Source organism: Talpa europaea (genome assembly GCF_964194135.1).
Source record: "Talpa europaea genome assembly, chromosome: 6".
NCBI classification, from domain to species: Eukaryota; Metazoa; Chordata; class Mammalia; order Eulipotyphla; family Talpidae; genus Talpa; species Talpa europaea.
The window spans coordinates 77282934-77303521 of record NC_140072.1 but is presented as its reverse complement, the minus strand read 5'-3'; the positions used below and the strand labels follow the sequence as shown (position 1 = coordinate 77303521).

The window sequence follows — 20588 nt, the reverse complement described above, 5'->3', positions numbered from 1 at the left end:
TTTATATTATTTATATTATATATAATATATAATAGCATTTATATTATATATATATAATATATATTTTATAACATAGTTTGCTACAATATTACTTTGTTTTAGCCTCATTGACAAGCAGATGTGAGTCACAGGGTGACTGAAAGATGATTCCAACACAAAGATTCTGTTTTGTTTGTATCCGCTGAAGTTAGCTTGATACCCTCAGGTAAGTAGTAATACCACAATATCAAGTGGGCTGAACAAGATTAAAAACTTTCTAATTTTATTTTAATATATGAAGGTAAAGATATTCTTTAAAGTACTTTAAAGAATATTTTAATGCATTATTTTATAATATCTACTCAGACAGTATATCCTTTCTCAGTGGATTTGGAAAAATCAATCTACTGTTGTTATTGTCCCAAGAATTAAAACAGCTACACAGAGGGCCTCCCTGGTGGCGCAGCGGTTGAGCGATGGGTTGCGAAGCTGCCCGCAGCTTCTGCAGCAACGGTTCGATCCCCGGCTGCTCCCCGGCCACTAGAGGAGGGTCCCACATGGCGCGCAGACCTCTCCTGCTGCCCACTGCTCCCCTCAACAGGGTACTTCGGTCCTTCTGCCTGCTCTGCTCCCTGCTCTGGCTCTGGTGAATTCTCTCACCCTCCCGCGCTTCTGACTGTACCCAGTGCTTATATAAATAAATAAATAAAGCTTAAGGAAAAAAAAAAAAAAGCTACACAGAGATTGGATTTCACTGGAGGAAGATGCTGGTCAAGGATTAACAGGGAAACATTTAAAATTGAAGTTTTCTATTGCAATAAGAATTTTCTATTTGCAATGCTATGCTTAACCAGTGAAATCTAAGCAAAGCAGACAAGACAGAAGGCATTCACAAACTGAAATGTGATTTCCACAAAAGTGGTATTTCCATGTTCAAAGCAAGTCATTCTATCTCCAGCAAACATTTCAATGCATTTTTCAGAACCCTAGGGAAAACGTTCACTCTGCTCCACAGAAAGTCTATCAAAGAACTCAAGTCAGATGGCCTTAGCGGCTCTTGGTATGTTAAATAGTAGTACATTTCCCATGTAGGGAGCCAACAGAGACCATTCTTCCCATTCTGGAAATAATTCCATGATGTCATGGTATCTGGGCTTGATTCAGATTAAATTGGGTAGGGTCTGAGATCACAGTCTATGGTGGTTTGTTTAAATTAAATTACAATCTCTGAAGGAAAGGCACGGGTTGAAGATTGTCTGGCGGCAAAAATCTGAATCACCTTTATATATGGAGTGTGGGCCACCATGGCCTCAGGAATAGGTCTCTGGGCCCCCACCCCCACACAGCCCAGCTGTCAGATTGGCCATGCTCTGCGGGGTACCTTGATGGAAACCAGGCTAAAACTGCTAAGGGAACCTGGGATTTTTCTGACCCTTGAGCTTTCCAAATTCCATTCTTAATGAAAGGGACTTAGAGGTTATATTTTCTCCCTTAAAATTAAAATAAAATACTAAAAGGGAAGGAAATTTAAAGAGTCAAAATCTTAGCACATATTACAGAGCATCAGGAATTACTACAAGGCTTCTGAATAACAGTGACTACACTCAGGAGTCCCAGAAGAGCAGGTGCTAACGCCCACCACAGTGAACAAAAATCACAATCACCAGAGGTTAATGGATCCTCTTAGAGTCAACACAAAAGACAGACTGCGATTACTAGAAAGATTCCTCCAAAGCTACAGACACAAACAGAAATGCACATAGATCTGGCAATGGTCTAATTTATAGACACTCTGATTGTAATACAGTTTGAATCTTAAGAGTTTGGAATATATTCAATATATTTAAAGATAATTTCAATTTTCAAAGTGAATATCTTACAAAGTATCTTATAAATCAAAAATATCCTTGCTCAGGATTGTTGATGGTCTCTCTGAGAATTTAAAGCCCTAGTAGACAGAATTAACTTGACTGGGAGTGGAGTGAGGTAGGAGAGGGTTTTCAGGTTTTCTCTAAGCATACAAGAACTGATTGCCAATTTCATGAACTCAGAGGGTAATGTTTCTATCAGTAAGCTAACTTATCTACAATTCTAATTTAAAATTTTTTGAAGATGTTGCTTCTAAAATGTTTATTTTCAACCATGCACTTCTGGAAGGCTTTCCAAACACTGACCAGATGTGACTGGACATGACCTTGCCACAGGGACTCACATGGGAGAGGATTTCTCCAGGAATGGTAAACACAAACTACCTATTAAAACATGGCTGCTTTCACAAGCCAGAGCTAGTTCTTTTTAATAATATTGACTTTAAATTTGATGTTAATAAAATATTAAATTTATCAGTCTCTATCTCTGGTTTTTATCCTCATTATTCATCAGTATATATGAAAAAAATATAATTCTTGTAATAAAAATTTTGCTCCCTAAAAACTAATTATTAGTTATGATTTAAATTGATACCAAAATCACTGATTTGGGGAAGAAAAAGAGACTGAAGGCCCAAAGAGAAGGAACTCACTTCTCCAAGTCTTACGATTAAAACAAACAAAAATAGTAGTTTCAGTGTATTGAAATATTTCAATAAAAATGATTTAAGTCAGATACATAAATATAATTTCCTAAACTCTCACAACAGATACAAAGTAGGAAAGTTATCACCATTACTTTCAAATATAATATCTCATTATAAAAGGCAACAAAATATGAAAGATGCTGAAAAGATTTGGCCAGAATTCCAATATATTGATAAAATCATTGTTAGTTAGCATTTGAATATAGTTTTCAAACTCCACTTGGCGGGTGTAGATGCTGATGGATGACGAGTGACCTGTCCTGCAGGCACAGAAGCACCTGCTGCAGTGTTCATAGGCCCTGGGTTCTACATTACCCAGACAGGCAGGGAGGAGCTGGGGCTGCCATGGTGTCTACCACTATCCACAGAGTCCTGCCCTTACTCCTCTTCCCTAATTTCTTTCTAGAGCAGCAATGAATATGAGGGCTGAGTAGATAAAAAACAAAGTACATTTCTAATCTAAGTTTCCTCCTTTTTTAAAGAAGACCAATCTCCTGAATTAATGACCTTCTTCCTTACAAAGGTCTGAGGCAAAGACTACTTACTTAAAATTAAATAGAAAACCAAAATAATGTTTTTTCCCCAATACTTTTGATGTTTCATAAATCAGAGATTCCTCTCAAGCTGAGACAATACTAATAAGAGTGCTAAAATAACCCTAAATTTAGATCAGTTTGGAATTACCCGAAATCTTAGAAGGAATCCTTTACAGCAAGGACAGAAGTCAGGGATGATCAAACTGACTCAGAAAAGTCTAAGGAAGCCTCAGTGTGTCCATAAATAGCATCATCATCCCAAGGCTTAATCAGAGTTGAATGCTTGGGTGGAACAAAGAATGTATTGTGAAAATGTGGAAACCCACTCAAAGGCTGTGATTTTAAAGAGCAAGTTATCAGTCTTAGAGATCGAAGACAGCTGCAGTCATCTGATTACTGGCATCAGCACTGCAGAGGCTATAAGATAGCCCTCATAACATCACCTAATCCCCAGGATTTTGAGGATGCCATGACGTGTAACCCTGTGATAATTCTCCTGCAGCTAAGCAGATGATTGAGGGGGGGAAGCAACTGTGGAACTGCAGAATGTAGTTGAGATTTTGTAGAATATTAGAGCTCAAAAGAAACCTGAGGGCACCCAGTGATTTTCAAAGCATGTTTATCAATAAGACACCTTTTTCTCCCCAAAAAGAAATTTTAACTGAAAATCTAATATATGCCATGGAGTAAAGGAGAAGCTGTTCTGGCTGAAGCTGGGGGGGGAGCTGGCTGGAGCTTTCCCCATGTGACTTTCCTTCGCCTCCTGCCCTCTTCGTTAGAGAGAATAAGGGCTCTGGAGAATATAGTTTAAATCCACTGCTGAAGTCCAACAGTTTGCAGGGGCAGGAACTCAGCCACAGAGAGGCTATGTGTGTGCTAGAAAGGGGGTGAGCTCTTGATTCTGACAATCCTGAGTTCAAATGCCCAGCTCTGCTGCTGATCACTATGAGTGTAAGCTTAGCAAATGGTTTAACCTCTCTGGGTCTCAGTTTCCTCACAGTAAAATGGTAACATAGTTACCTATCTCGGAAGTAAGCATTAGAGATGATAACATATATGAAGTCCCTGGTAACTGGTAACTAGTTTACCTAGTTTTACGATGTTTGCCTAAGGATGCATCACTAGTTAGCAGCACAAGTGGGGTCAATGCACCCAAACTTCATGTATCCCCTCACTTTGCTCAGAGATAATCTTCACTCACTCTCTCTCTTCTTCCTGGCTATCTGCATGCAACTTGTATCCCGTTAGCTGGGCAACTAGCCCCAAAGAGAAAAACAAAAACAAGAATCCAAGGCACTTGAAATGAGCAGCAGGAAGGAAATGACTTTTATTGAAATAAATATATGAAGAAATACTACACCCTAACAGAAAAAGAAACTTGCCAGCAAGCCGCTGCCTCATCTCAGAATCCTTCACTTGATGGCAAACATGCCTCCTGTCACTCTACAGGAATTTCTCCAGAACCCTATCACCAACTTGCTGTGATGTCATTTCCTTTCTGTCAGCGGTTGTGCAAACTCTGTTTATGTCCCTGGACTAAGATTGAAGGGTGTGGAAGCAAAAATCACAAGTAACGACCAGAAGTCAAGAGTTGCCTACCTGTCTACTATTTACTGTAACCTTCTGCAAATAAAATGGGCTTCTGACACAATCCACAGTTCTGAATGCAGGCAATTCTAAGCAGCCAACTCTACTACACCACACAGAACCACCTAGAGCACACATCGAAATGCTTCATGAACCTTGACCAACCCTGAGGCAGACACAAGGATTGTATTCCTGGGGACTTCTAAAGAAAATACAAGAAAGTACAACATTGGAATAATTTTTAAATTGTTTACATCTCATTACATTACTTTATATGTAGTGATTTAACTAAATCTGTTCAGCTATTTTACTCCATCTATGTAAACCTGATGAAAGTATACAAACTACCAACTCTGACTTCAGTCTGTAGTTTCAGATTAACTTTTTGCAGAGGGCAATAAATTTTGGCCTTTTCAGTCTCTACAGATGATGATCACAATTCAATTAGATATTCAGTTTATAAAATATAGAACTTAAGACCTCTGTGACTTTTGGGTATGTATGAGTATAGGCAAGTTATGAAAGAAAAAAGTAGGAAAAGTTTTAAAGTTAGGAGTAATTAACCATGTTGTTACCAGAAATCAATGAATATTTTTTATTCTGCTAGTAATTTGATGAAAACAGGATAAAGTGATATTATATAGGTCCTCTCATTTTTCTAGGTTCCAGTCTTTTAAAATGTTCAATTATAAGGGAATTTATGCAACTAGACTTATGATTATCTTTTTAGTGTAAATCATCAGTTGTAATGTGCCACATGTATGTTCAAAATAGCAACCCTCTTAAGTAGTGAAAGCAATATAACTATCTAAGGGGCAGGAAGTCATTTGACTCCCAATTCAGTATCATATTTCTAGTTGAAAACATTGCTTTACTGCCTATAAATTATACCTGGCACATTCCACGAGATGAAAGCATGCTCCTCTGACTATAGAGAAGGATTTGTCAACTTCCTTCCACTTGGTAATTTCTGGTTTTCTACTAGACTATTCCTTCCTTCCCTTCACATACCTTGTTTAAGAAGTTCAACCGCTGCTATCCAAACAACATAATTTTTCAAGTAGCAAGCAACTTAGTATAATTCTAGGGACCAGTGAAACGATACTGGATTATCCATCAGAGTGGACATACATGTGCAGACACACATACACACACATGCATATAGACACATATATCTAGTGCAACCTAAAATTCCCTTCAAATCTAAAACTTAATTTCAAAAATATCTATAGCTAATGTGATCGTCTTATTAAGCATGGGTAAGTAGGACATTGGCAAAAAAAGATCATCTGGTCTTTGTAATTCAGTCTTTTCAGGCATTAGTGCTGGAACATAATTCAGAAACTGTTAAATTTTTCTCTGCATTTTAATGGTAATTTAATTTCCTTTCCTCCCTTTAAAAGCAAATTAAAGAGCATTGCCATTTCATTTTGATTCACCATAAGCCAAGAAAACTTTGATGAGTTTAAAAATATCACAGGGGATTAGGTCATAACTCATCAGTGCTTTCTAGTACAGACACAAATAATTTACCATGTGAAACTTGTTATGATAACTTGATTTACACATAGGAAATATTATTAGCCTGTGACAGAATCAAATCATGAAAAAAAGTATGTGTATAAAATTTTCACAGCAGTTCTTCCTGTCTGCTGTATCTGTGCATGCGTCGTCGTCTTGCCTTTTTAAATAAATCTCCCCTTTTAGATATTAAAAAAAGAATTTTCACAAACAGTTGTAGTTAAGAATGTATAAACAATATTGAAATGTACACGTGCAATACAGACACACAGATTAATGTTGAAAGACATCTGAATTGGTCACAAAGACATTTAGTCCATTATATAAAGACTACACTCTTAAAAAATGAATTTGCAAACCTTTTTTATTGCTATAGATCTGACTTACAGATGCTTTAATAATTATTTTCCTCAAATAAGATAAGAAGCCCACAGTCACCTCTTATCTTCAAACTCCTTAAGCTAAGGAATCGAAAGAATTGGAAGGGAAGCAGGGAGGGAGAGGGGGAGGAGGGGAAAAGGCAGGGGAGGGAGAAAAAGCCTTTTTCAATTTCCACAATTAATTACATTGAAAATGTAATTAATTCCTTCACATACTCAGAATCACCTTATCCTGACAAAGTAGTTACCTTATCCCTGTAACATTAGAAATGATAGAAGGAAACAATAAATATAATTTCTGTTCAGCACATCATGATAAATGTCTCACTTTACCCCCAAATTCTCAATGGATTGGCTTTTTGTCTCCTGAAGAAATAATTTGCATTGCTGACTACAAGTCCTCATTAAAAGCCCCAAAATTAGCCATCGGACTGAGGCTGACTTTGGGGTTTAGCTGGGGAGATAAAAAAAAGTAGCAAACTACTTTTGGGCTGGCTTTAAAGGGGAATTGTCAAGTTTATTTACAATGGACTAAAGGGGAAAATACAAATACAAATAACTAACAAATGATAAAACACCATAAAACATTGTTACTAATGTTGATGATCAATAATGTTGATGATCAACTAATGTTGATAATGACAAAAATTGTAATATTCCAAATGCTGATATTTTTGATCCACAAAATGAAGCTTCACGGAATGCAAATCAACAAATAGACAACTACAGGTTAGCTTTGCTTAAGAGCTTTGGGGAAAAATTCCATCAGCTCCAAAATTCTACCCTAAAGGACCTGACAGAGGCTCACTGAAGCCTCAGTAACTTTTGCTCTTGTAATAGAAAATAAAGTTGACTAAATTTTTTTTTGAGGTTGGAAATTTGCATTTATTTCAAAATCTTAAAGAAATTATATTCCCCTTTTTCCTGAGAATTTGATATATACTATTAAAATCATTTTAACCTCACTGCAATAGAGCAATTTAAACTAAAAATTTATAAATGCTGTTCCTCAAGAAAAATTGAGATTAAGAAGGATGTATGAAACTGTACATGCATTCAGTGGGTTCAAACAAATATGTTAAAAAATTGTTTTACTAAAACATGGTTATTTGGACTAAGGTTGAAGTTACCTCTGGTACTCCTAATTTTCGGCATGCTTCCAAAAAGTTTTCCACATTTCTTCTGCATTTTGCCATGCTAAGTTTGGGCTATAAATGGAAATATGCATAAATAATGAATTATTAAAAGAGAAATCATTTGAATATAATGCTAAATTTTCCCCTCTAATAACACAGAATTTTTTTTTTTCCCACCACCAACCCTTAAACCTCTTCAACCCATCCTCCCTCTCCTGCCCAGCCTTAGAAACCTCACTTTGTTTATGAATGTTTGTAAGTTTATAATTATTTTGTTTTGTCAATAAATCTGCTATGGTTCCTTATTTTACTTATATATGAAACCATTCAATATTTCTCTTTATTTTGCAATAACTGGGAACATTATATCTTTTCTTAGAGTTGAGTAATACTGCATTGTGTGGATATACCACATCTTTATCCAGTCCTCTAACATTGAGTAGTTAGGGTGCTAAACTGGTTAAATTGTAAATTATACAAGCAATACATGCTTATTGGAGGAAAAAAAAATAAGTAAACAAAAGAAAAACTAACCAGAAATACCCAAATAGATATAAGATCTGTTAACATTTTGGATTCTATTTATGCAAAAATGGTGTGTACACATGTGTGTATGTCTATACAAGCTTATACACAAATACGTGTATATACATAAAATTTTTGCATACATGTATGCACACATATATGTGTGTTGAGTATGTATGTTTCTCTGTGGGTATACACACATACACACACCTATCTGTGCACTCACAATTTTTATGGGAACATACTATTGTGTAAACAGTAGTATTTTACCTCACCTGAAAATACACCATAAACATCATCCTTTCCCACATCAGCAAATATGTTTCTATATGAAGGATTAAATTCACTAGGCCAATTAAATGTCTTCCCACCAAAGCTATCATCGTAATTAGAAAGAAGTAATACACTGACAATGGTAGGATGCACAGGGTATAACAAAGGGCCTCTCACAACTGACTTGAACCTGACCCAGATGACCTCTAAGATGTGGGACACATGCCAGATACATCTTATTCACACATTTCAGTGTTCATGCTAGATTTTAAGAGTCCACTATCATTTTCTTTGAAAAGTAAGCAAGAAGCACCACTCATGCTAGAAGTTGAGGAGTAGGAGTGACATTCCACAAAGACTGACCTTCCCGTTAATACCAAGTGAGAGTGGAGTGACAAATTCCATCTCACAGGGCCCCAAACCAATCACACCAAACCCAAATTTGTACATGCTCTATTAGGGGAAAAAAGACTCCCCCTATTCCTCTTCCCAGCCTCCCACCCATAAAAAGGAAAGAAAGTGATCTTGATACCACGTGGAACAAATTAGTTTGGAGGCTAAGCGAACTTGCTCCATCTTGGCTCCAGAGGAAATGGTGCCCTTGAACATGAGCCCTGCACAGATGGGCCAAAAAGTTGTTTGGGTGAATTTACCCACCCCTGACTTCATGCAAAGAGAAGGAATAGACATTTATGGATGTCTGCTTGCTTAAGGGAATGTGACAAGGGGATACTGGGAGAATAATTCCTGGTCAGGCAGCTAGGATGAGAGTCATTTCATTACACTATGACTATAGTATTTGTCTTTCTGATCCTCTGAGCCCATTATCTTCTGTCATCTACTTATGATTTAGGGGAGGGTCTTGTTCTGACACTCCAAAGACACCCAACACCATTCAAAATCTGCAGGCCAGCCCAAAATGTGTTTCAGCAACATAAAGATTTCCTGTTTTTGGAAGTGAGGGAGGACCCATTCAGATTGTTGCTTAATTTCAGCTAGAAAAGCACTTGTACCAACACAATGGTTAGAATTTCAACCTCACATTTACTCAAAGGAAAAAAAAAATACACCAATTATATCAACTTGGATACCAATGCTTAGCTTAGCAAATTGTCAAAGACTGAGGACATCCTCTTCCTAAGGCTCCTAGCATATTGACCATGACAGTGATTCTGTTTAACACTGTTTTTCCTTCTGTTTGACATAAAAGTAAATGGAAAATAATTAGTTTCATGAATGAAAAGTTGGAATGCTTAATGTTGGCAATAACACTGGTAGGAAAGACCCTGTCATGTACTGCGGATGGTGCAGATAAGATCATATTTATTAAGTACTTTCTTTGTATCAGACATACTACAAGGTGCTAAAGATATGCCCGTAGAATGGGAAAATACAATTTTCATAGCCACTTAGCTAGTTCAGTTGGAAATATGAATAAGTGGAAGGAAACTGTAGCCCAGTATAAAATGGGTCTCAGTTGTGGCAAGGTGGCTATAAGGAAAAGACAAGCAAGTCCAAGACTGAGAATGACTTGCCTCCTGCAGATACTAATGTGCAGGAGAAATGAGCTGGTGTCTTCTAAGGTGAGGAGATTTGGAGGCAGGGTGGGGAGCAGCTTTCTGGCCAGAGAGAGCAGCCTGTGCAATGCTAGAGTCTAGGGTAATAGCACAGACTAGAGATGGGAGCAGATTCTCCATCTACACCCTGACCAAGGGGCTTCAAGACACTCACTGAAGAATTTTTGATTAGTAAATATTTACAAAGAACCAGCATTCCTAAAAAGGAAAGCTATAACATAATTAATTACATTATTTAAAATGTTACTGTTATTAAGATGAATTTTAATGATGTGGGGAAATCCTCAGGGTTTGATAAATTTTAAAACTACTGAAAAGTGCATATGATAAATTCATAATTTTAGCACAATTTAAATGTAGAAAAATGCTAGTAGAATGGAAGGGAAAATACTAGCAATGATTTTCCTGGATAGTGAGACAAAGAATGATTGATTTTTCTGCCTGCATTTCTGTTTCCTCTTTTCTCCAAACTGGAGTTATTTCCCATTATTTTTTTCAATTCTTTAAAGAAAAAAAATTATTAACCAAAAGGTTTCTAAAAGAACATATTATTTTTTCTAATGAATTAACAAGATATGTATATATGTACACATAATTCATAGTGTCTTCTTACATCTCAGAAATGAAAATTACATCAATACATACAAACTGGAGTCTAAGAAGCCACAGTTTCTCTCTTATAATTTTGGAAAAATAATTACATGAGAATTTGTTATATGGCTTATCAAGTTTATCAAAAATAATTTAAAAAAGGAAACTGGCTCTTCAAATAGATTCATCAGCTAATTTTTCCTGCTACTAAGAGAAAAGAAACTAGAACAAATATCACCACCATGACGCTTTACTGGGGAGAGGTATGGGGGCAGGAAGCAGAGGGATTTCATGTGAGGTTTACACTCAACACACCTACTATACAGTATTTTATGAATATTGTATCTTGAAATCAGGCTCTGAATTTTGAGAATCTGCTCCATAAATATTAATGATAACAATGACTTACACTTGTGTGTATGGCATATATGGCACATCCCATTCTCACCAGAACACTCCCATGAGGGGGAAGAAGTCACAGATAGATAAAATAATTTGCCCAAAGTCATACAGCTTATAAGCAGATCTGGAATCTGAATCCAAACCCTACATTCTTTAGTCCCTAAACTCTTCTGTCTCTCCTAATGAATAACAAATAGTATAGACAGATAGACTTCTTTCTTTTCTATTTATGTCAATCCTATGTAGGCTCCAAAGTCAAGCTTATCTCTGATTCCCCCACCCTCATTTAAATGATCACGGAACTGATTCTGCAGTCTCTCTTCTGGATGGTAACATCCTGGGGTATACAGGAAAGGATCCCATGGGCCAGCCTTATTTATTCTACAAGGAAGGTAAGAATGTTGAGAAGCACCATCCCTTTGTGTCCTCAGTATTTCCGATGAACCCTGAACACAGAGAGTGACTGAAGAATTGCTGAATTAATAACTGGCTGATCAACCTCTCGCTTGATAGAATAGTCATGATTTTACACAGAACCCACATATTTCCAGAGCTATCCCTGCTGACTAATAAATGGAAAAGATTCCATTTAGAAGAAAAGTTACCAACCTGAAAAAAAGTTTCTGAAAAGACATCTCACTTTTTAAATAACCCTGTGTGAGAAATGAATCTTTATGTCCTTAGAGTTTTAAAGCTAGCATTCCAACCAGCCATTATTTCTCTAACATGATTTCCCTTATATTTGAAATAAATGCTTTTCTGTCATTTACATATTAATTTTAAATCTTTTTACAATGAAAATGTTACTTCCCTCAGACTGTTCCTTTTCTGCTTTTCTAGTTGAACATGGCCCAAAAGGGTTTGAGCAGAGTCCTGGTGATCTTACTGGCAGCTAAAACCAGCAACGCTGCTCCCATGTTATAAAGAACAGTTTGTTTTATGTAAAACCTCGTTTCCCTTTATGTGGTGTGACGTACCACTGCTGGTGAAGGGACATGGATGCTCGCCACAGAGCGCGGGCGGATGTGGTTGACCAGGTGGCAGAGGACCACGCCGTCCATGAGCGCAGCCCCCAGGTCCTCATGCAGGCTCACCTTGAGCCTCATCTCGATGCTCTGTGGGGACAATGAGAAGCAAGACAATGGCTGTCAGGCAACTGAGAGTAAAGTATCATTACAGCTGTTTATGAATTCTGATATCCCATTTTGCTATGGGGGAAAAGGATAAGAGCACCTGGAAAACACTGACATTATTTACTGATACATCTCCTCCAAAGATATAAAGGAAAACTTCTGTAGAAAAAATTGTTGAGTTGTGTTTAACATTTTTAATTAATTGAATTAAAAGACATAATGGAATAACTCTTTAGTTCAATGCTGTCTTGGTCTTGACCATGAAGATATAAAACCAGAATGAGTTAAATAAAAACCAAATCCAGGGCCTCCCTGGTGGCGCAGCAGTTGAGCGCTGGGTTGCGAAGCTGCCCGCAGCCTCTGCAGCGCCGGTTCGGTCCCCGGATGCTCCCCTGCCACTGGAGGAGGGTCCCGCATGGCGCACAGACCTCTCCTGCCGCCCATGTGCTCCCCTGAGCAGTGTACTTTGGTCCTTCTGCCTGCTCTGCTCCCCGCTCTGGCTCTGGTGAATTCTCTCACTCTCCCACGCTTCTGACTGTATCAAGTGCTGGTATAAATAAATAAATAAATAAATAAATAAATAAATAAATAAATAAATAAATAAATAAACAAACAAACAAATAAATAAATCAATCTTTACAAAAACAAAACAAAAAAAAAAAATCTAGCTAGTTCAGCCAGGCTGCAAGGAGCAGAAGATAAAGGGAGGCTTTTCTCTTAGATTACATTCTAGCTGAGAAATTTTTCTTCCTCTTCTCAAAATTTAACTTGTTTTTAGATAACTATTACTTCACATGCAATTATAATAGTTCAAAGAAATCCCATGTACCCTTTACCCTCCTCCCCAGGTAGCAACCTGCAAAAGTAGCTACAATATCATAACTGGGACACTATTGACAGAACATTTTCAGCATTACAAGGATAGCTCATGTTGCCATTTTATAGCCACACCCTCTTCTCTCCTACATCCAAGTATTCTTCAGCCCCATCTTTCTCCTTTCAGAACTCCCTTGGCATAAATGTTACTATTTTGTTACATTCTGACAGGTCCTTGAGGATTATTTTCAATCCCTTATATTTTGTTGTTCAAATTAGGTGATTTCTATTGTTCTTTCTTCTAGTCAATTCATACTCTACTTTGCCATCTCCTTTCTGCTGTTAACCTCATCCACTGGGCTTTTTTTTTTTAAGATTTATTTATTTATGCATACAGGAGCTTGGCTGCAGGCCAAATATGGCAGGGGGGGAGGGGGCTTGGGAGGATTCACCAGGGTCAGAGTGGGGAGCAGAACAGGCAGACTGACAAATACACTGCTGAAGGGAGCAGCAGGCGAGTGGAGAGATCTGCTGCACCATGTGGGTAGCTCCCTGGCTGGGATCAAACTCATGTTGCAGTGGTTGTGTATAGCTTCAGATTGCTGTGTCTTAACCCTTTGCACTACCAGGGATCCCTCCAGGCTTTTTATTTTAAATAATTTAGTTTTCTGTTCTAAATTTCCATTCGATTCCATCAGGTCTTCTATTTCCTTACTAAGATTTTTTTTTTTTTTTTTTTTGCTGGGGTGTTTCTTTTATTTTTTTCCTTTGTGTTTAACCAAGTCTATAATTAGTTTTTGAGTCACTTTTATCATGCTTGCTTTAAAATCTCTGCCATAACTGTGGTATCATCTCTTGATTGCCTTTTGCATTCAGTTTGAGATTTTCTGGTTCTTGGTAGGACAAGTGATTTTTGGCTGAAAACTGGACATTTTTGTGTCATGAGACTCTGGATCTTTTTAAAGCTTCTATTTTAACTGGCTTTTTTTGGATACGCTACAGTAGGGAAAGGGGGTTACCACCTTGTTACTGCTGAGTGGATTTGCACCTGGTCTCAGTTGTCTGGGGGGTGGAAATACAGATTCCCCATCTAGTCTCCACTGATGCCAAGGAAGGAGATGCCAAGGAAGGAGATGAACTCATTCCCAGCTAGGCGAGGGGCAGAGGGGGTGGGATTCCTGGCTTCTGGCTTGGCCTTCTCTGACCCCATGCCAGCAGGGGTGGGAGTCTAGTCTACTCTGTCTTTGCTGGCATGGGTAAGGGTGGGTCACAGTTTTATGGCGTGTTTAGCTGGAGTTCAGTGTTATTGTCTATAAATTTTCTGTCTTGCTGAGCTGCCCTTTTTCTGATGTTTTCACTAATGTAATACACTTGACATTATTCACTTTATCACTAAATTGAAACTTAAGTAATCAGAAGGACCCAGGCATTAAGATGAAATTATTTCACACTTTGAGAAGCACAGCTCAGCTTCTGATGTTACTTTCACAAATCTCTGAAAGTTCACTTTCCAAATAAATACTCTAGGTAAATGACTGAAGTGTGACTCCTGGTGTAATTGCTGAATCAACCAGCAAGTGCTGGGAAGAGGCTCTTGTGTTTTTCATCCTTTCTTCCTGACAACCTGCTAAACCACAAATGAACTGTAACAACAAAGAAGCTGACAAATCTTAATTTAACTCTAAATTACAAGGTCGCTTGCTCATATGTAGAACTTGCTGATATCTAAAATTGCATATTTATTTGCTTCCATCTCATTTACTGTTTCTTCCTAACTGACTGCAGACTTCAGAAAAACAGAGACCTTTTTATTCTCTCCTCTAGCCATCATCTAGAATACTGCATGGTGCACAGGAGTCAGCAGTCAATAATCATTTGCTAGTGAAGAAGATAAAACATATGATCTATCTCCTCCAAGTTTTTTTGTGCTCTCTTTTAGTTCACAGCTATGGTATTTCTGTTTGAACATAAACAATCTGTTAGCAATTTGTGATGTGTTGTCTATAATAACTAATGTCAATGAACTGAAACTAGTTGTATGTGCTGTGCTTAAAAGTCTGCTTAAAAAATATAAATTGCTGGGGCCTCCCCCGTGGCACAGCGGGTTGAGCGCAGTGCTCTGAAGCTGTCCGCAGCCTCTGCAGCGCCGGTTGATTCCTGGCCAGCCAGGGAGAATTCCACATGGCGAGCAGACCTCTCCTGTCTCGCCCGCTGCTCCCCTCAGCAGTGTACTTCGGTCCTTCTGCCTGTTCTGCTCCCCGCTCGGTCTCTGGTGAATCCTCTCACCCTCCCGCAATTCTGGCCTGTACCCCAGCTCTTGTATAAATAAAATAAATCCAAAAAAATTTTAAAAATTAAGAAAAAGAAATATCACAAAAAAATATAAATTGCTGCTTCCACTCTGAAAATTATTACTCAGTAACATATTTCCTGGGTACCTCACGGAGTTGTTCCACCAATTCTTTTTCTTCTCTCAGCTGTTCCATTTTTCTCCGAATTGTAAACTGAGGGTCTATAGATTCCAAATTTCTCTGAGGTCTTAGAAACACTATAACAGAAAAGGGAAAAAAGGCCTTTATAGAGTACCTGGCACATGTTGGCACAGAGAACCACTTATATTTAAAATAAACACTTCTTTCTGAATCAGTTCTAGGATATTTGAATCAGCACTTTTATGCACTATTGGAAAATCAGAAAATTTGCACATTTTAATAAACACTTGATTTATACAGTTAAAGGAGAAACAGGATAATCTAATGTACACAACACCCTCAGAGGGGATATAGCCTGGGATCGGGGCCTGCCTCAAGCCACCCACTGAAGTCACAGGCAATAAAAAAGCCAACCATGGCATGTCACCAAAGGGCTGTCACCAAGGTCCAGCAAAACCAAACCCCACAGGAAGTGAGACCAATTGTTTCAAAAATTAAGGCAAGGTCAGCAAAGGAAGTCTCAGCAGGGAGAGATGAGAGGTTCATAGAGCAAAGGGAAATGAAGAAAAGTTTGACAAAATAGGAAGCTTGGAAACACACTAAACTTGCCTCTACATCAGTTCTAGCCTAACAAAAAAAAACTACCTAGTTAAATGTAGCAAAATGTAAAATTGTATTAAAATTTTATTTTTTTAAAGATTTATTTATTTATGCATACAAGAACTGGGGTACAGGCCAGAGGCCTGGGGGGAGTGGGAGGATCCACCAGAGACAGAATAGGGAACAGAACAGGCAAATACACTGCTGAGGGGAGCAGTGGGTGAGTCAGGAGAGGTCTGCTGCGCCATGTGGGTTGCTCCCTGGCTGGGGATAGAACTTGTGCTGCAGTGGCTGCGGATTGCTTCATAGGTTATGTCTTAATCCCTTGCCCTACCAGGGAGGCCCTGTGTTAAAAATTTTAAACGTAAACTCAAGAAATAACCCACATCCCAAAGAAAAGAAGTCTACCAAATTTACCAAAAAAGTCAAGGAATGTGGACAGTTGAATAATACACACACTAGCTGGCAAGGGGGCGCCCCAACACCACTGAAACAAAGGTAATGTTTTCTTTGGAGGTTTTATTTTCCTTTGCTTTTTTTTTCTGGGGGCAATCTTATCTAATACTGCATGTTTAATATTTTCAATATGTTTTTATTGGCAGATTTTATTCTGAATATGAACCTATCAGGAAGTTAAATTAACCATGGGCTTTTGTTAAACAGCACACAATTCAAGTATCTACGCCTTGTTAGAGCCCTATGTGAGAAAACAAGATATGCAGTGGTGTCTGGGTTTTAATTCTTTTGTGGCGCTATGCATCTTAAAACACAAAATTCATGTTTTAGTATTTTCTCTATGAATGTAAAGTAATTAAAAAGTGTAAAAACACATTTGAACTGAGTTGAATACTTCAACTGTGTGTAAAATTAGAAGTTATTACTGTAATATTACTAGTTTTCTAAATATATTAATTATTGTGGAATATATGAGAATTTAAAAACAACAACTTTAGGCTAGTAATGTATCTGCGGAGTACATGCATTTGTCATGGCAGAATAATTTGCATGGGACATTATGATAATTCTCATTACATTAGCTAAGCTTGTTTTTTTTTTTTTTTTTTTTTACGTTTTCTTTCACGTCATGTTTAATAAATGCAGTGAACACTCTGGGCCAGAGCTTCAGGAAATTGATCTATTGAAGAATTATTCTGGTTTTCCTTAGTTTCATGTCACTAAATCATCAACTCAGTTTCAATTTTAACTCCCTATTTCAGTAGAATAAAAATTTAACCTGAGGCTACATGACATTATTAAAAGTGCAGCACTATTAGTACATGTTTTTTAAATTAAATGCCATTCTGATTTAAATATAGTAAGAAAAGAAAAAGAGAGACAGAGGTGTGTGTGCACACACAGGAACACATATATACTTGTTGAAGACATGGGAAAGACAGAGTCAGGCTATACAAGATGCAGGAAGAAATAAGTCCTGCTTTACTGTTTAATTAGTATGTTTCAAAAAAAAATAACATTAAAACAACGGAAAAGACTCTGCTCATATTTGTAATCTATTTAGCAAATGTCTAAGCAGAGACCCTGCAGGGACTTATGAAGATGCTTATGCAGAATATCAAACTGATCATTACAGGCACAGGTCGGATTCCAAAGCTTTTTCTAACATCTCTAACTCCTCTACTATCCTCCTCCTCATCCTTCTCCCTGATCGAGGATTGTCTATCTCCTATGAATGTACAAATTCTTTATCCAGGGCACTTACCACTTTCTGTCTTACATTATAGACCTTTTCCTCATTATGATTCTAAAGTATATGTCTGTTTCTATTATAATTTATATTCTTTACCCACAAAGTAGTTTGCTGATTGAATATATGAAACCAATGTTTCAAAAATTCCTTCATTCAAAGATCAGTCTAATTTGACAGTATCTTTGTGGAGATTATCTTACCCCGATGATCTGAATTTTTCCTATCTTGAAAAATGTTCTAAAGTTCAGTTCTAGGTCTGACTCTAAAATAAAAGTCAAAATAAAACAAAATAAAATAAAAGTCCCATGAGAGCAGTGATTTTCACTTGTACCCATGGTAATGAGCATCATGTCTTGTACATAGTGGGTACTAAATGATATTTAAAGATGTGTGCATTTCTCTAATTGTTGTAAGAGTATCTTTTAGTTAAGCAAAGTAAGTCTGCTGATCTAAAAATTGCCTGAAATGCTACTTACTTAATTACACAAATGCACTCTTCATACAGAAAGTTTCAGCCTATAAATATTAAATTTTATTCCCTAAATTTAACTCAATGAGAAGTGATATCTTTTCTGTGGACACATGAGGTTTTAAAATTTAGCTTTCAATTTCTTCTTGAAAGTTAAGAACTTGGACTGAGTGTGATTTGTAAGTTACACAAATTCGAGGGCAGCATTATAGTGACTTTGAAAAAAAAAATCATATGTTTTTGATTCAAGCTTAAAGAGAATTAGAAATCTGACCAGCACATTTACTTACTGCCTTCTGAAGTCTCAAAATGCATTAGATATATTTTCTGTGCTCAAGATGCTCAAATCTCCTCTCTATGGTCTTGGGCAATTTAGTTTCAAGTGAACTTACTTGAAATTCACATCATCACATAAAGAGCAATTAAAAAAAATATCAGTACATAGACCCATAGTACACCAAATAAATTAGTATCTATGAATATGAGCATAGGCACAAATAGTTTTTTAAATGCCCAGATTTAAAATACCACTGAAATACCCCTTTCAGTCTGAGGTGCCTCATTTTATTTGTAATGGGTAAAAGTATACATGCAAGTGCAAAATGACTATTAAAAAAATCAAGAAGATGACTATAAACTGGCCCAAGGTTGACATGTCTGTTCATTCATTCTCCAGTGTTAATTCAAGGATAAATTTTCAATAAATATAAATTAGGTACCAAAAACATCTTGCTAATGAGAAAAGAAAAATAATTCCAAAGAAGGTATGAATGACTTTCGCTTCAGAATGCAGGAAGAAAGGCATGAAAGACACAGAGCAGTAAGACAGCACACAGGCCAAGGAGTGCTCAAGTCTGTAAGTTGAGAACAAACTGAACCACTGTCCATCCAGTCCTAAGGATGAACAGGCCTAAAGACATATGGACACACTTCCACTGCTTCCTCCATTCCTCTTAAGAGGTAGAATTTGACGGATTATAGGAATTCAAACTTCTAAGAAGCTTGCAGCCATTTTGCAGGGTTTTTTAAAACCTCTCTTTTAAAGATTTATTTATTTATATATACAAGAACTGGGGTATAAGCCAGAGGTGCAGGGGAGGGTGAGAGGATTCACCAGAGAGAGTGGGGAGCAGAACAGGTGGATCTACTGAAATATACTTGCTAAGGGGAGCAGTAGGTGAGAAAGGAGAGGTCTGCTGTGTCATGTGGGTTAGCACCCTGGCCAGACAGGATCAAACTAGTGCTGTCATGGCTGGCAGTAGCTTGACAGTGCTGTCTTTAACTCCTGCACCACCAGGGAGGCCCTGGGTTTTTTTAAATTTCTTTGAAGAATGAGTTATTTAAAATGAGATATATCTGGAACAAAATAATGGAAATAATTTAGATAAAATAGAATTTTAATACAAAGCTAGATAATGAAAAGGGCATAAAAATGCCAACTTTACAAAAAAACAGTAATTAAATATTATAAATGAAAGCAAGTTTAATATGCTAGGTCCAGTTGGTAGTAAGATGACATAATTTACAAGGGTTCAAATAGGTGCAGGTATCAGAAAATGGAGAAAATATAAGCAAATAAAAACAATGTAGTAATCAGCACTGAAATGCCCAGAGAGGCTGCAGAGCAGAATAGGCTCTCTTACTTTGAGGAATCAGTAAGACTAACAAAACGAACACTGTTTATCTCTTGTAACATTAGCTTGTGTACTTGTGTGAATACAGACAGTGTAGCTTATTTAGTTTAAAAATGTATTCAAATGACAAAGTATAGTTTAGCAAAATGATAATGAAGAGTATCATGGAAAAGATTTGAGAACCTACACAGATATCTAAAAAAGATTTCTGCACAGGGCATATAAAGAGACAAATTGCGCTGCAGATATATAATGACCATCTGATGTGACTGACTAAACCACATGAACATTGAAAACAATCCTTCTACTATTGTTGTGGGAGAGCACTGGAATTCACTCATGTAAAAAATACCAAGCATACTGCAAAGTTATTTATTTTTAGAAAAATTTTCACAATGATTATTTTCTGTGGAAATCTGAGGATTCTAATAAAAAGAGGGTGACTTGGCATTAAGCTTGCATAGAGTCCTCAGTAAGCATCTGTAGTATGAATACATGTAGGCAGTTAGGAGCCCTTGGGTGAGTCCCCACTGCACCTCCAACAGTATGACCCAGGTGCTACCTCACCTTGGCTTTAACTGGTTCATCTACAGGGATAGAAATTCTACTGCCATGCAAGATACCTAAATCTTTCCCAGCTTAAAAAAGGGGGGAAAGGCCTTTGGTTTCAGATATCACTCCTAAGGAAATACCAAATCACACATAAATCTTTCA

The 20588-nt window shown here is 37.2% G+C and overlaps 1 protein-coding gene across 4 annotated transcripts in view; it reads right to left on the bottom strand.

Annotated features, from left to right (window-relative positions):
• The window catches only part of LRCH1 (leucine rich repeats and calponin homology domain containing 1), a gene marked incomplete at both ends in the record, with an annotated part of 189815 nt that overhangs the window by 9071 nt on the left and 160156 nt on the right, over positions 1-20588 (bottom strand). For all 4 annotated transcript variants that reach the window (XM_084235577.1, XM_084235579.1, XM_084235576.1 and 1 more), the window contains 3 exons: positions 7709-7786; positions 12060-12197; positions 15470-15579. In XM_084235577.1, coding sequence (XP_084091703.1) covers positions 7709-7786; positions 12060-12197; positions 15470-15579 — 326 coding nt within the window. The remainder of the gene's footprint in view (positions 1-7708; positions 7787-12059; positions 12198-15469; positions 15580-20588) is intronic.